The sequence below is a fragment of the Lissotriton helveticus genome, chromosome 5_1, assembly GCF_964261635.1.
Source record: "Lissotriton helveticus chromosome 5_1, aLisHel1.1, whole genome shotgun sequence".
In the NCBI taxonomy this organism is placed as follows: Eukaryota; Metazoa; Chordata; class Amphibia; order Caudata; family Salamandridae; genus Lissotriton; species Lissotriton helveticus.
The window spans coordinates 115,041,324-115,055,849 of NC_136065.1; the positions used below are offsets into that span (position 1 = coordinate 115,041,324).

Genomic DNA, 14,526 nt, shown 5'->3' on the forward strand with positions numbered 1-14,526 from the left:
ACTGTCTCTCATGCCTCACTGTCTCTCATGCCTCATTCTCTCTCATGCCTCATTCTCTCTCATGCCTCACTGTCTCTCATGCCTCATTCTCTCTCTCATGCCTCACTGTCTCTCATGCCTCACTGTCTCTCATGCCTCACTGTCTCTCATGCCTCACTGTCTCTCATGCCTCACTGTCTCTCATGCCTCATTCTCTCTCATGCCTCACTGTCTCTCATGCCTCATTGTCTCTCATGCCTCACTGTCTCTCATGCCTCATTCTCTCTCTCATGCCTCACTGTCTCTCATGCCTCACTGTCTCTCATGCCTCACTGTCTCTCATGCCTCACTGTCTCTCATGCCTCATTCTCTCTCATGCCTCACTGTCTCTCATGCCTCATTCTCTCTCATGCCTCACTGTCTCTCATGCCTCACTGTCTCTCATGCCTCACTGTCTCTCATGCCTCACTGTCTCTCATGCCTCACTGTCTCTCATGCCTCACTGTCTCTCATGCCTCACTGTCTCTCATGCCTCACTGTCTCTCATGCCTCATTGTCTCCAATACTTCAGTGTCTCTCGTGCCTCGTTGTCTCCTATGCCTCGTTGTCTCTCATGCCTCATTACCTCATTACCTCTCATTGCTTCAGGATTTCTCCCACGAGTGTAGTTGAGGCCTGAGTGTGGACAGGCAGAAGTTCGCGGAGGAGTAAGAATGAAGGAATCTGCAAATCACGGTTGTGGTTGTAGCTGGAATTGTTCCTCGCTGTATTATTGTGGAATTATACTCTTTACAGCATGATTTCAGTAATTGGTTTAGAACTAATGAGTTTTTGTCTCTGTAATTAATAAACGTCGAGTGAGCAGGTGCACCCACCCTCCATGAAAAGCTCTCAGGATTTATTCCTAAAATGAGTTCATATTCTACCCCAACACTTTGCCTGTTAATAGGTGTTAATGACATCAGTAAAGGCAGTATATCTTGTGGGCTGTAGGGAGTGTGTTGTTTCCCTTGGTGATTTGTAGTTCTTTCGGCCCTGGAAATGTTTCAGGCTGCTAATAAGTGATAGATCTGTCCACATTTGAAAAAAATCATAAACCTTGGGATGTTTGTCCATCTTCTGGCCGTTTGCATATCACTTTAATGCTGTTCTTTTTACGTCTGGATAAAAATACTTTCTCTCGCTCATATGTTATTTATTGTCTTTAATTCATTCGAAGACACTTCTTTTGATGTGCCTGGAATGGGAGTTGTACACTCACATGCCATTCTGTGCTATTTAATACACCTTGGTGCCCTAAAACAATTGTGAATCGGATCTCTGATGTGTAATTGATCCTCACATGCACACATTGTTTTTGGTAAATGTGGCCTTTTTTAATTGTTGATGCTTTCTCCTTGCAGCTATCTACCGTGGTTTGAGGTGTTCTACAAGTTGCTCAACGTCTTGGCGGATTACACTGCGAAAGCACAGGTACCCGACCACCCTACGGCATGTTCTCAGTTTGTGCAAAAACAAAACTCAGACAATATGGAAATCTGTAATCTGGAGCAGTGTTGCGCATTCCCTCACTACGTTGAATTATCTGTTGTGGTCTTTGCTTGTGCTTTATTCTTCTCCCCTTTCTATTTTTTGCCCATTCCAGTTGTTTTGGTGTTTGAAAAAAGAAGCAAAACTATATCAAGCTCTTTTCTGAGTATGAATCACGGCAACACTGTGAGTCTGTCCTGCTTGACACAAATACCGCAGGAGGAACATTTTAGAGTTTGTGTCTTCTTTTTCCCACAGGAGATGGATGGTCGATCAGGGGCTTGAATCTTCTAGTCCTGGTTCCATTTCACCTGAGCTGTAAAACTGGCTGAACGTTATCATTCAGGAAAGGGGCGCACAGGCTGGGGCACACTGGGTGCTCAGCAGAATTACTTCAGTCCTTGGTCAGACTAGGTGTTGGACCCAAGTGCATGGTGGGTCCAGGCCCCCAGATTCATTTTATCTGTGCTCAGTTTGAACTGAAACCTCTAGAGATTAAATCAACCTTCCTTCCACACTTCTGTGGAGATATTTCAGCGACAAAACGATTGAGGGCACCCCAAAGAACTTAGTTCTGAACTTTGACTAGTCTTGTAATTCCCAGTCATTAAATTTACGTTCACTCCTGCTCCATCACACATGGCTTATTTGTTAGATTTCATTGCATACAAATACAAATCGCAGTCGAACCACTAAGTTCTTTTCTTGCAGTGAAGAAGTCACCTACAGCCGCTTAGAGAAGTTTGTGTAATATGGTTGCACTTTGAGCCCAGTTTTGGCCTATTCTATAATTTGTTGCATCAGACCGGGACCATTTGAGAAAGGAAATGAGTTTGAAGTCTGGGAAGGGAGTGAACGATGATAAAGAAAGACTTAGCAAGACAGACAACGATGAAGGATTTGCAGAACAAAGCTCGTGGAGGCAGGAAGGCTGAGTGCTATGAGGCTGGGGCAACGGTGGGCAAAGAAATGGAAACAGAAAGGCAAAGTATTGAAGAGAGAGGTCATTAGACAGGAGAGGGAGAGCAGAGGAAGGAGAAAAGACGGAGAAGAACACAAACGTTCAAGAAAGGAGCATGATGTTCAGATTGAAGTTGGATGAGTGGGTAGGAGTCTAGAATGGAAAGTAATTGAGTGTTGTTATGGGAGGAAAACAGGTGAGGTTTGAAGTCTCCAGGAACAAGAAGAGGGAAAGAGAAGGAACAAAGTGATTCTAGAGCAGTGCGCCAATTGTCATAAAAGATGAGAGGACCAGATGAACAATAGCTAACTAGAAATGAAACTGGGGTTATGCAGATCAATCAGTCAATTCAATCAGGATTAATAAAGCGTAGCTTCTCACCTGTGAGGGTCTCAAGGCTGCAGATAAATAAAGTAAAGGAAAACTCAAAGATAGGGAAGGAAGAGAAGAGTTGATTCTCAGGAGGGCACGAAGTGGGAGAAAAGAAGGAAGAAGTCCAGAAAGCAGCAGTTCGTAGCAGTACTGAGCAGTGGAATCCAAGTCTGGCCTAAGCCGGTCAGTATTGAGGTCTGCTGACAGGAATTTGTGGCAATAACAAAGCTGGCTGGTGGCTACATCTGGTGCCAGGTGCTACCAGAGGTTATCAGTCCTGTCTGAGCTGAGAGTGAGTTACCACATGCACAATAGACCATGGGGAAAGGCGAAGGAAGCTTGATAAGTGATTTACCTGAGACCCTATTCACTGTGATAGCAACACTGAGGCACCAGCGGAAGAGAGAGCGGTAGAGAGAGCGGTACCATTGTACACTCTACAATCCACCAAGCTATGCCCCTCAACATAGAGATTCTCTTGATTCATCAAGTGGAACATAAACAGAGAAAGATGTCTCATTACATTGATCTGCTCCCTTTGGGGAGCCCAGATCCCCCAGAGAAAGAGGGTGAAACTACGAATTCCTCTTCATTGTGAAGTGTTTGAGGCTGCCGTAACAGCACTGGATTCTGCATCACGGACAGTGCTAGACGTCAAGGTTCCTTCCTAACACCGATGTCTTTGCAGTGAGATGCACATGTCAGCACCAAAAGTTCAAACCCATTGAGTATATACTCTGCAAAGACCACTCATCTCACAAAACTGCAAGTACCACCTACAGATTCTCCCCTTCCATCAAGCCAGATTTGACCCAATCTCATGACCTGGGAAAATACTGCACACTTGTTGAAGGTCTTATACGTGCTATGATACGAATGTGGCCTCCCTCCTACCAAGCGGATGGCCTCCAGCATTCCCTGATATAACTTATCTCAGTGCAATATTGCCTCCATCGATGACCGGTCCTTGGATGCTTGATTCCGGTCTAGGAAAGACATGGCTTGGCAGTTTGGGCTGAACTGTTCCCATGAGGCACAGGGTCAAGGCTGATTTGCATATAGCCATCTCTGACCTGGGGTGGTGTGGAGTGCAAAAAACGATGGATTTAGGCCCAGATCTCTGTACTGGGGTGAATGTATGACATTGTTCTGCATTCTGTCCATCAATTGTTGTTTTTGCATCAGTCTGCATCCTAAAATTCCTCAAAGCAGTTTCAAATTATGATGTGATACTTCCATAATTTCTTATGAAATCTCTCTCTCTTCTTCTACTCACACTTGTGCAACATCGTCAACACCCCCTTTGCTCCAACATCTTTCCTTTTCCTTGAAAACTATCCAAACTTTCTAAATTATCAAACCAAACTGCAACTATACACTACTGCCATCTCATCAGCCACAACCTCTTTCTCAGCTGTTCCCTAGAAACAGCGGTCAAGTGTATCAACCATCACAATAGTCTACAAGTCTACTAAATCAGGGGTCTGTTTCCTGGGCCGGACAAAGCAACAGCAATATATGACATGTTGAAAGTATCGCCGAGGTCAGGGGTCTCAATAAATGTACCCATCTTGCAGGAGGCAGCAGGCATGATTGCTGATCAGTGGAAAGAGTACCACATCAGCTCCACCTTTACTGCATCCCACTTCTTGCTTCCATTGGTACCACATGAGCTCCACGTTTACTGCATCCCACTTCTTGCTTCCTTTGGTACCAAACCAGCTTCACCTTTACTGCATCCCATTTCTTACTTCCTTTGGTAGCAAATCAGGTCCACCTTTACTGCATCCCACTTCTTGGTACCACATCCGCTCCACCTTTGCTGCATCCCACTTCTTGCTTCCATTGGTACCACATGAGCTCCACGTTTACTGCATCCCACTTCTTGCTTCCTTTGGTACCAAATCAGCTCTGCCTTTACTGCATCCCATTTCTTACTTCCTTTGGTAGCAAATCAGGTCCACCTTTACTGCATCCCACTTCTTGGTACCACATCCGCTCCACCTTTGCTGCATCCCACTTCTTGCTTCCATTAGTACCACATCAGCTCCACCTTTACTGCATCCCACTTCTTGGTACCACATCCGCTCCACCTTTGCTGCATCCCACTTCTTGCTTCCATTAGTACCACATCAGCTCCCCCTATACTGCATCCCACTTCTTGCTTCCATTAGTACCACATCAGCTCCCCCTATACTGCATCCCACTTCTTGCTTCCATTAGTACCACATCAGCTCCACCTTTACTGCATCCCACTTCTTGCTTCCATTCATTAGTACCACATCAGCTCACCTTTACTGCATCCCACTTCTTTGTACCACATCCGCTCCACCTTTACTGCATCCCACTTCTTGTTCCACCTGTACTACATCTCACTTCTTGCTGCCATCAGTTTTGCATTTTTACAAGGATATCCCCACTGTAATATAAAGGACTACGAAGCTGGAACCCTCCCTTCTCTGGCAGCCCTTGTGTCACTGACATTATAAACTGGTTGACATTGAGAACCCCCATGCTGAAGAAAGAGAGTACAAAAGACAGGCCCTTTTCTTCCACTGTCTGGGATAAAACTTGCATTTTCTCTAAGATAACCGCTGCAACCCTGACCCCAAACTTTATTGGCAAATGGTGCACTTTACAAAAAGGATAATAATAATAAACCACATTTGTATAGCGCACAATCACCCGTTAGGGTCTCTAGGCGCTGGGGGCCGTCGGGAAGATTAAGCAAGCTATTGCCCAGAGTCGCATGGTGCTGGGCTAACCTGCCGCCGGAGCCGGGGATCGAACCCTGATCCCCAGATTCCAGCGTCAGTCGCCCTGGCCGCGGCGCCACACCTCAGGGCGACTGACGCTGGAATCTGGGGATCAGGGTTCGATGTATCGTAACATAATGCAGCATGTGTGCGGTGCATTAAACCGTGTACACAACATAGTGAACCCTGATCACAACACCTGTGAAAGTCACTGAAAATATTTTTCACAAGGTAACAGTGGCTTTGACGCCTCGTCAGGGGTAGTAAGCGCTATATAAATGCAATAGTGAGATTACGTGGTTCAAGAATGGCACACTATGGTCCAGTGGAGAATGTCCGGCTGGGGCTGATATCCTCGATACTCCGTTAGCAGCCCAGGCACTGAACCACAAGCAGTGTGAGAGTTTATTTACGGTAATTTTATAAAATGTAGAGATGCACTCCCTTTTCCAAGTTTCTATTCTCTTTTTAACTCAATTTTCTTAAATTAATCCGTTTAATCTGGCGTGCTGCAGGAGTGACACGTTTGTCCTTAACCGTGTCTCTAACTAAACCTCCCTACCTCGAGACCATAGATCCCAACCCCTGCGCACAATTTCAATGGGAATTTTCCCCAAAAATATATGCAACTGTATATATGTTCAAAAAAACAGTATTTGAATTACATTTAAACATTTATTTCCGACACCATAAATGTTTTTTCTCTTTCACGAAGACTTATATTAGCAAATCATAATACATGATTATAAAACATTTAAAAATGTGAATTTCATTTACACATGTAATGTTTTTCAAATAAACAATTCATCTGTGTTTTCTTGAAGATGCTCTATGCATTTCGGGTCACACCGGACCCTTCATCAGGAGCAAATGCCATCTAAAAGAACAATGTAACACAATGATAAGCAGTATGTACCAACTGAAGTGTGCAATGTGTCAATGAATTCTTCACAAAAGTAATACCAAATGTATTGCTATCACCATAACCGTGTGGTGCTTTTGTGGTGCCCTTCACCTCAGTGTCTCAAAAAAATAATAATAAAAAATTGAGATCTAGACTTACATGATTTATCTTGCTCGATTCTCATGGAACTGAAAAAAGAACCAACAAGGGATCTGTCTAGCGACTTAATTACTGGCAAACTCAAGAAATGCTCCAAAACTCATAAAGACATGTCCTTCAGGACTTACCACAGAACTTCTATACAACTACTGAGTGCCGCAACTCTTCAGGAATACTCTCTTTCTTTCACTCCCAAAACCGGAGCCTATATCTGAGAACCCTGTGGGTGTCAATACCAAACAAACAGGCATCAGAACTCCGCTCAAAAAACGCTCGAGAAATACGTACAAACAAAAATGCTTGCTCTGTTGTAGAGCTTACCGGGACTTCCTCGTGCTTCCAACCAACTCCGTTTGACCAGCCTTCTTGGAATACGACTCTATGATTCCTAACTGTGGTATGGAACTGATAACCAGTCCCGGTCTGAGAACACTGAAAACGGACTACTGATCACTGTCCTATCCGTGGCCGCCATCTTTGAATGGTGGACTCTAACAATACTCCGGACTACTCCACAACTCTGCAACTAGTGCGCTGTACTAATGCTTACTGATAGACGTGAAGAGGACAAAAATGATAAATCCAAAGCCACACTTTAAGCCAAAGCTAATGATTCCTAAAAAAACAAGACTAATCCCTGCATGACTAGGGTCGTAAAAACAATAGGGAAATTGAAAAAACTTTATTGCTCATCAAAATGAACACAAACCTCAAAAACCACTGTATAGACCCTATGTGAAAATGTACAAGTGAATGTGGGTGTTTGAAAATGTGAAAGAACTCGGAATTACTTGGTGAGGTTACAGTTTCTGTTACACATTTCGCTGTATTTACAATATATACATAGATACTGAGTCAACAATACACAGAGCATTGAGCGAATTTACAAAAAACATGATAAATCAAACTTGTCATTTAAACCTTTTGGTTCTTGGGTACCCAGTTTTTTTATCCAAAAAGCTTCTCTCTGGAGGAGGGATCTAGTGTGATCCACACCTTCAGGGAGAACTACCTGTTCTAACAATGAGAACTGTAGTTGAGAGATACTGTGCCTCTCTTGAATCCAATGGGGAGCCAAATTACTCTTGAGATTTTTGTTCCTTATTGTGCTCTTGTGTTCTGAAATGCGCACTTTTAGTTTCCTTTCTGTTTTACCTACATAAATTTTCCCGCAGGGGCATTTTATGTAGTAGATCAGGCTCATGGAATTGCAGTCTGAGTTATGATGTAATGTGATTTCTTTGCCTGACTGCGGATGGTGCAGTTTATTTCCGATAATTACATTACTGCAATGGACACAATTAGCACATTTTTTCATGCCTTTGTTCACTGTGGTTTCTTTCCTGTGCGTGGGAAATTTTAGGATTTCTTTGATGTTCTTCGACCTGGTGTAAGCAAACAAGGGTTTGACGCGAAATAAACCTTGGAAATCCAATTCATGTTCCAGAAGTACCCAATGGCGATTAATTATGTTCTTAATTTTTTGGGTGCTTGTGTTAAATTTAGAATTCAGGCGCAAAAATATGAGGAGAGGGGATATCCCACCAATATAATTGAGCAGGCAAACAAAAGAATCCACGCCATGGAACGGAAAAATTTGTTAATTCAGAAACCGAAGGTCAGACAAGAAAGACATGTATTTGTTTCTAAATTTAACACAAGCACCCAAAAAATTAAGAACATAATTAATCGCCATTGGGTACTTCTGGAACATGAATTGGATTTCCAAGGTTTATTTCGCGTCAAACCCTTGTTTGCTTACACCAGGTCGAAGAACAGCAAAGAAATCCTAAAATTTCCCACGCACAGGAAAGAAACCACAGTGAACAAAGGCATGAAAAAATGTGCTAATTGTGTCCATTGCAGTAATGTAATTATCGGAAATAAACTGCACCATCCGCAGTCAGGCAAAGAAATCACATTACATCATAACTCAGACTGCAATTCCATGAGCCTGATCTACTACATAAAATGCCCCTGCGGGAAAATTTATGTAGGTAAAACAGAAAGGAAACTAAAAGTGCGCATTTCAGAACACAAGAGCACAATAAGGAACAAAAATCTCAAGAGTAATTTGGCTTCCCATTGGATTCAAGAGAGGCACAGTATCTCTCAACTACAGTTCTCAGTGTTAGAACAGGTAGTTCTCCCTGAAGGTGTGGATCACACTAGATCCCTCCTCCAGAGAGAAGCTTTTTGGATAAAAAAACTGGGTACCCAAGAACCAAAAGGTTTAAATGACAAGTTTGATTTATCATGTTTTTTGTAAATTCGCTCAATGCTCTGTGTATTGTTGACTCAGTATCTATGTATATATTGTAAATACAGCGAAATGTGTAACAGAAACTGTAACCTCACCAAGTAATTCCGAGTTCTTTCACATTTTCAAACACCCACATTCACTTGTACATTTTCACATAGGGTCTATACAGTGGTTTTTGAGGTTTGTGTTCATTTTGATGAGCAATAAAGTTTTTTCAATTTCCCTATTGTTTTTACGACCCTAGTCATGCAGGGATTAGTCTTGTTTTTTTAGGAATCATTAGCTTTGGCTTAAAGTGTGGCTTTGGATTTATCATTTTTGTCCTCTTCACATCTATCAGTAAGCATTAGTACAGTGCACTAGTTGCAGAGTTGTGGAGTAGTCCGGAGTATTGTTAGAGTCCACCATTCAAAGATGGCGGCCACGGATAGGACAGTGATCAGTAGTCCGTTTTCAGTGTTCTCAGACCGGGACTGGTTATCAGTTCCATACCACAGTTAGGAATCATAGAGTCGTATTCCAAGAAGGCTGGTCAAACGGAGTTGGTTGGAAGCACGAGGAAGTCCCGGTAAGCTCTACAACAGAGCAAGCATTTTTGTTTGTACGTATTTCTCGAGCGTTTTTTGAGCGGAGTTCTGATGCCTGTTTGTTTGGTATTGACACCCACAGGGTTCTCCGATATAGGCTCCGGTTTTGGGAGTGAAAGAAAGAGAGTATTCCTGAAGAGTTGCGGCACTCAGTAGTTGTATAGAAGTTCTGTGGTAAGTCCTGAAGGACATGTCTTTATGAGTTTTGGAGCATTTCTTGAGTTTGCCAGTAATTAAGTCGCTAGACAGATCCCTTGTTGGTTCTTTTTTCAGTTCCATGAGAATCGAGCAAGATAAATCATGTAAGTCTAGATCTCAATTTTTAGGTCTCGTCCTTTTCCATTGCGAAGCAATGGGAAATGGGGGAGAATTCATGTGCTCCATCGGATAGTCAAACCACCACTTTTTTCCGTGGCGTTTTCTTCGAGTGCACGTACAGGCACGCGCATTTGGCCCATACACTTTCATGGCCATCTGTTCCTGTTCCTAATGGCCCTCCCCCAGCACAGAGCGCGCATCGCGGCCGCACAGCACATCAAAGGGCTTCGCCCAGCGTGTGCTCTGCGGCTTCTCGGCTTCTCCTCCCCTAACTTCCTTGCATTTCTCCTCCCCCTCCCCAGCCAGCTTCCCCCAGGCCAGAAAAGTACATTGTCATCACACTGTCTGTTTCATTCAGTTCGTTACCTCCTTTATGCTGTCTATACATAAAACAAACGTATTTGCTACTTTTTACCAGTCTTGGTAAAGCCAACAGGTCCAGCATAAAAGCATTTGTGAATGCAGCTAAATGATTTGCCTACATGGGCTACCAGCTGCGATACAACGGAAGCACAGTGAATCACACATGCTTTCATCCATCCCCAGAGCACTCTGATCTTTAATTGGCAATCGGTAGCAACATGTAAAACCTGTAAAGATTTACAGAATACTATGATTGGACATTAGGGCCGAGAACATACCCTATTTATCAATTGCACGGCACTTTTAATTAAATTACGAGTTATCCTCTAATCAAACGTGGCCACAGGAGTTCTCTTTTAATGCTTTTCTCACTAAACAGTTACCTTTCTGTCTCTCGCGCCTTTTTCTGTTCGTCTTTCTTGCTCAAAGTTAGTCTTCTTGGCTTAATTGCTTTAAATTGACGCCCCCTTTATGATTCTCATTTTCGCTGTCGCTCTGTTAGTCAACATTATGCGTCCCTTGATCTCTCTTCTCTTTTTTTGCTCTCCTCTTCCTTGCTCCATTTTACTTCCTCGTTCGCTTTTCCCCTCTTCCCTGAATCCCTCATCTCCTTTTCTATCCCTCTCTTCCTGGGCACCCCTGGTAGAAAACTGACTTTTGTTCTAATTCATTGCCCGTGGTCAGGCCCGTGTAATATATCCTGTTCTCAGACAGACCTGGACTTCTTTTTCCCGCTGCCTCCTACCTTCGCCTCTGACTGTGAGACTGCATCCCAGACGTTTGCATTCGTCTTAAAATGTTCAATGTGCTTCTTTATTTAAATAAACTTTATTAATCTGTTGATATGCACGTTCCTAAGCCGTCACTGTCACCCTCGAATTTTTAAACAGCTCGTGCTACCACGTCATTCATAAAAGAAGGAAGATCGATAAATTCATTCAAAACTGACCCAGAACATAGTGTTCAGCTATACCCAGCCTTAACCAACGCAAACATTCTGCCGTCAGCACAATCACTACATCAGCAGGACACACAATGACAGTCAGAGGAGCCGGAATAGCTAACGTCATTTGCATGGTGTCACAAATTCATCATTCCTTCAATCAACTCACCGGACCCCCCCCCCCACAAGCACTCCCTCCCCGCACCTCTTGTGTCCCCACAGGGAGGAGCAGTGCAAGCTTCCCTCACACACAGAGCAGGTACAGCACAGGCAGCAACAGTGCAAGCTTCCCTCACACACAGAGCAGGTACAGCACAGGCAGCAACAGTGCAAGCTTCCCTCACACACAGAGCAGGTACAGCACAGGCAGCAACAGTGCAAGCTTCCCTCACACACGGAGCAGGTACAGAACAGGCGGCAGCAGTGCAAGCTTCCTCACACACAGAGCAGGGACAGCAGCAGTGCAAGCTTCCCTCACACACAGAGTAGGTACAGCACAGGCGGCAGCAGTGCAAGCTTCCCTCACACACAGAGCAGGTACAGCACAGGCGGCAGCAGTGCAAGCTTCCCTCACACACAGAGCAGGTACAGCACAGGCAGCAACAGTGCAAGCTTCCCTCACACACAGAGCAGGTACAGCACAGGCAGCAACAGTGCAAGCTTCCCTCACACACAGAGCAGGTACAGCACAGGCAGCAACAGTGCAAGCTTCCCTCACACACAGAGCAGGTACAGCACAGGCAGCTACAGTGCAAGCTTCCCTCACACACGGAGCAGGTACAGAACAGGCGGCAGCAGTGCAAGCTTCCTCACACACAGAGCAGGGACAGCAGCAGTGCAAGCTTCCCTCACACACAGAGTAGGTACAGCACAGGTGGCAGCAGTGCAAGCTTCCCTCACACACAGAGCAGGTACAGCACAGGCGGCAGCAGTGCAAGCTTCCCTCACACACAGAACAGGTACAGCACAGGCGGCAGCAGTGCAAGCTTCCCTCACACACAGAGCAGGTACAGCACAGGCGGCAGCAGTGCAGCACAGGCAGCAGCATTGCAAGCTTCCCTCACACACAGAGCAGGTAGAGCACAGGCGGCAGCAGTGCAAGCTTCCCTCACACTCAGAGCAAGTACAGCACAGGCGGCAGCAGTGCAAGCTTCCCTCACACACGGAACAGGTACAGCACAGGCGGCAGCAGTGCAAGCTTCCTCACACACAGAGCAGGGACAGCACAGGCAGCAGCAGTGCAAGCTTCCCTCACACACAGAGCAGGTACAGCACAGGCGGCAGCAGTGCAAGCTTCCCTCACACACAGAGCAGGTACAGCACAGGCGGCAGCAGTGCAAGCTTCCCTCCCACACAGAGCAGGTACAGCACAGGCAGCAGCAGTGCAAGCTTCCCTCACACACAGAGCAGGTACAGCACAGAAAGAAGGGGAAGGGGTTAAGTCAACAAGGACTACAGGTAGAAAGGGCGTGTTTTATGCACCGCTTGCAGGTTGTCAAAACACATAAATTGAAGGCATTGTCATTTAGAATGCCAGTAGCTCTCAAAATCTCGCAAATACGAGACCTATTGCATTGCAAATGCTTGTTTATTATTATTTTTTTGAGACACTGAGGTGAAGGGCACCACAAAAGCACCACACGGTTATGGTGATAGCAATACATTTGGTATTACTTTTGTGAAGAATTCATTGACACATTGCACACTTCAGTTGGTACATACTGCTTATCATTTATTTATATTTATTCAGACATTTATTAAGCGCACAGCTACCCCCAACGGGGGTGTCCCGGCGCTGAGGAATGCAGCTCAGGGGAGAGAAATTTATTGACCTGAGAATAGAAAGGTTTTTAATTTGCCCCTGAATTGAGACTCGACGTCAATGAGCCGAAGGCTGATGGGTAGTGAATTCCAGAGTTTTGACACTACCACATTGTGTTACATTGCGCAGCCTACGCTAGCCGAGACCTAAAAACAGTGGCAAGGGGAGAAAGAAGAGATGAAAAAAATCTCCAAGAGTGAGATAGAGAGATAGGAAGTGTACGCTGGTGGATGAAAAAGGGGGTAAGGTGGACTCAAGAAGAGCCAGCCTTGGAATTCAGCAGCCTCGACATTTGGCATTGTCAGCGGCCGGATCCCTAGAAAAATGTTTGCCCCATTCTGTGTTTATTTCGTAATTTGTTTATTTTATTTTTACAAAGTAAGCACTGTCCCGGCACCACCATTGACTGTAGTTTGTCTCCAAGAATTTCCTTTATCTGTACCTCCTGTTACACTCAGGTGTCTGGCCCAAGGTTTTGAATTTTGTTTCGGATTTTTCTTTAGACTTTAATGTGAAGGATAGTTTCACGCTTTTATACTGTTTCTGTGATGGACTTCTTATACATTCCACCTTCTCCACTTAACACATTTTCATTAATAACCTTGCCCTCTCTACCCGACCACTTACATGTGTCCTTTATCACCAATAGAAAGGGACTATCTCACAAGTACCTATTACCAAATTCATTATTTCTTAGTGTCTAGACAAAAAGTTGCCTTCTTGTGTGCATCCCATGGTTAAGCCAGGATTCCTGTTCGACCTCAGTTGACCCAGACTTATGCATATCATAAATTCAACAGGGGTGTGCTTTAAAACGATTTGCAGACTTTGTACTTATGACGAACAAACTTAGATCTGTTGCTACATAAATTACCCACGACTTCACACATATATGTATTTATTTACGAATTCATGTGGATTCGAGCATACTGTAATGTAATCGAGCTGTGTGCGTGCCATAAACAAGCCACATTTCTGTGCATCTATTTTTTAAATATTTTGCCAAATATCTTTTTTTACGAAAGATATTGCCTTATCCTTAAAGCGCCTAAAAACAGCCAGTATGTTTGCTGTGAATTATTCAAGATGTCTACACCCCATTAATAAACCAAGTTGTTTAACTACCTTAACCCTTTGTGTGCTGGTGACGGAAACACTCCGTCACCAGCCACGGACGCGCTGTGCTAATGACGGAGTGGTTCCGTCACGGCCCGGCCGCCATGCCTGCGCGGCAGCGATTTCACGTCTGCGCTGTGCGTTCTATTGAGCGGACGGGGCCGTGACGGAACCACTCTGTCACAAGCATTGTGCGCCTGTGGCTCGTGACGGAGTGGTTCTGTCACGAGCATGGCGGTGCCGCGCGCCCCCCTATCCCCTAGCGCTGCGGCGGAATTACCGCCGCAGCCATGGGGTTAAAGTACCAGGTCTGTACTGTATTATCAGCCATTTCTGCATACTGTAATTAGCTTTGATGGGTGACGTCATTTGGTGTGCAGATTGGCAATTCGATTTGTGCATATCTGATCAGTTTTCAGTCTAAGGGCCTGATTATGAGTTTTGCGGTTCATT

The 14,526-nt window shown here is 44.6% G+C and overlaps 1 protein-coding gene across 5 annotated transcripts in view; it reads left to right on the forward strand.

The window, feature by feature from the left end:
* Positions 1 to 14,526, forward strand: part of DENND1A (DENN domain containing 1A) — a 1,341,914-nt gene that overhangs the window by 553,642 nt on the left and 773,746 nt on the right. For all 5 annotated transcript variants that reach the window (XM_078641835.1, XM_078641836.1, XM_078641838.1 and 2 more), the window contains exon 6: positions 1,383 to 1,452. In XM_078641835.1, coding sequence (XP_078497961.1) covers positions 1,383 to 1,452 — 70 coding nt within the window. The remainder of the gene's footprint in view (positions 1 to 1,382; positions 1,453 to 14,526) is intronic.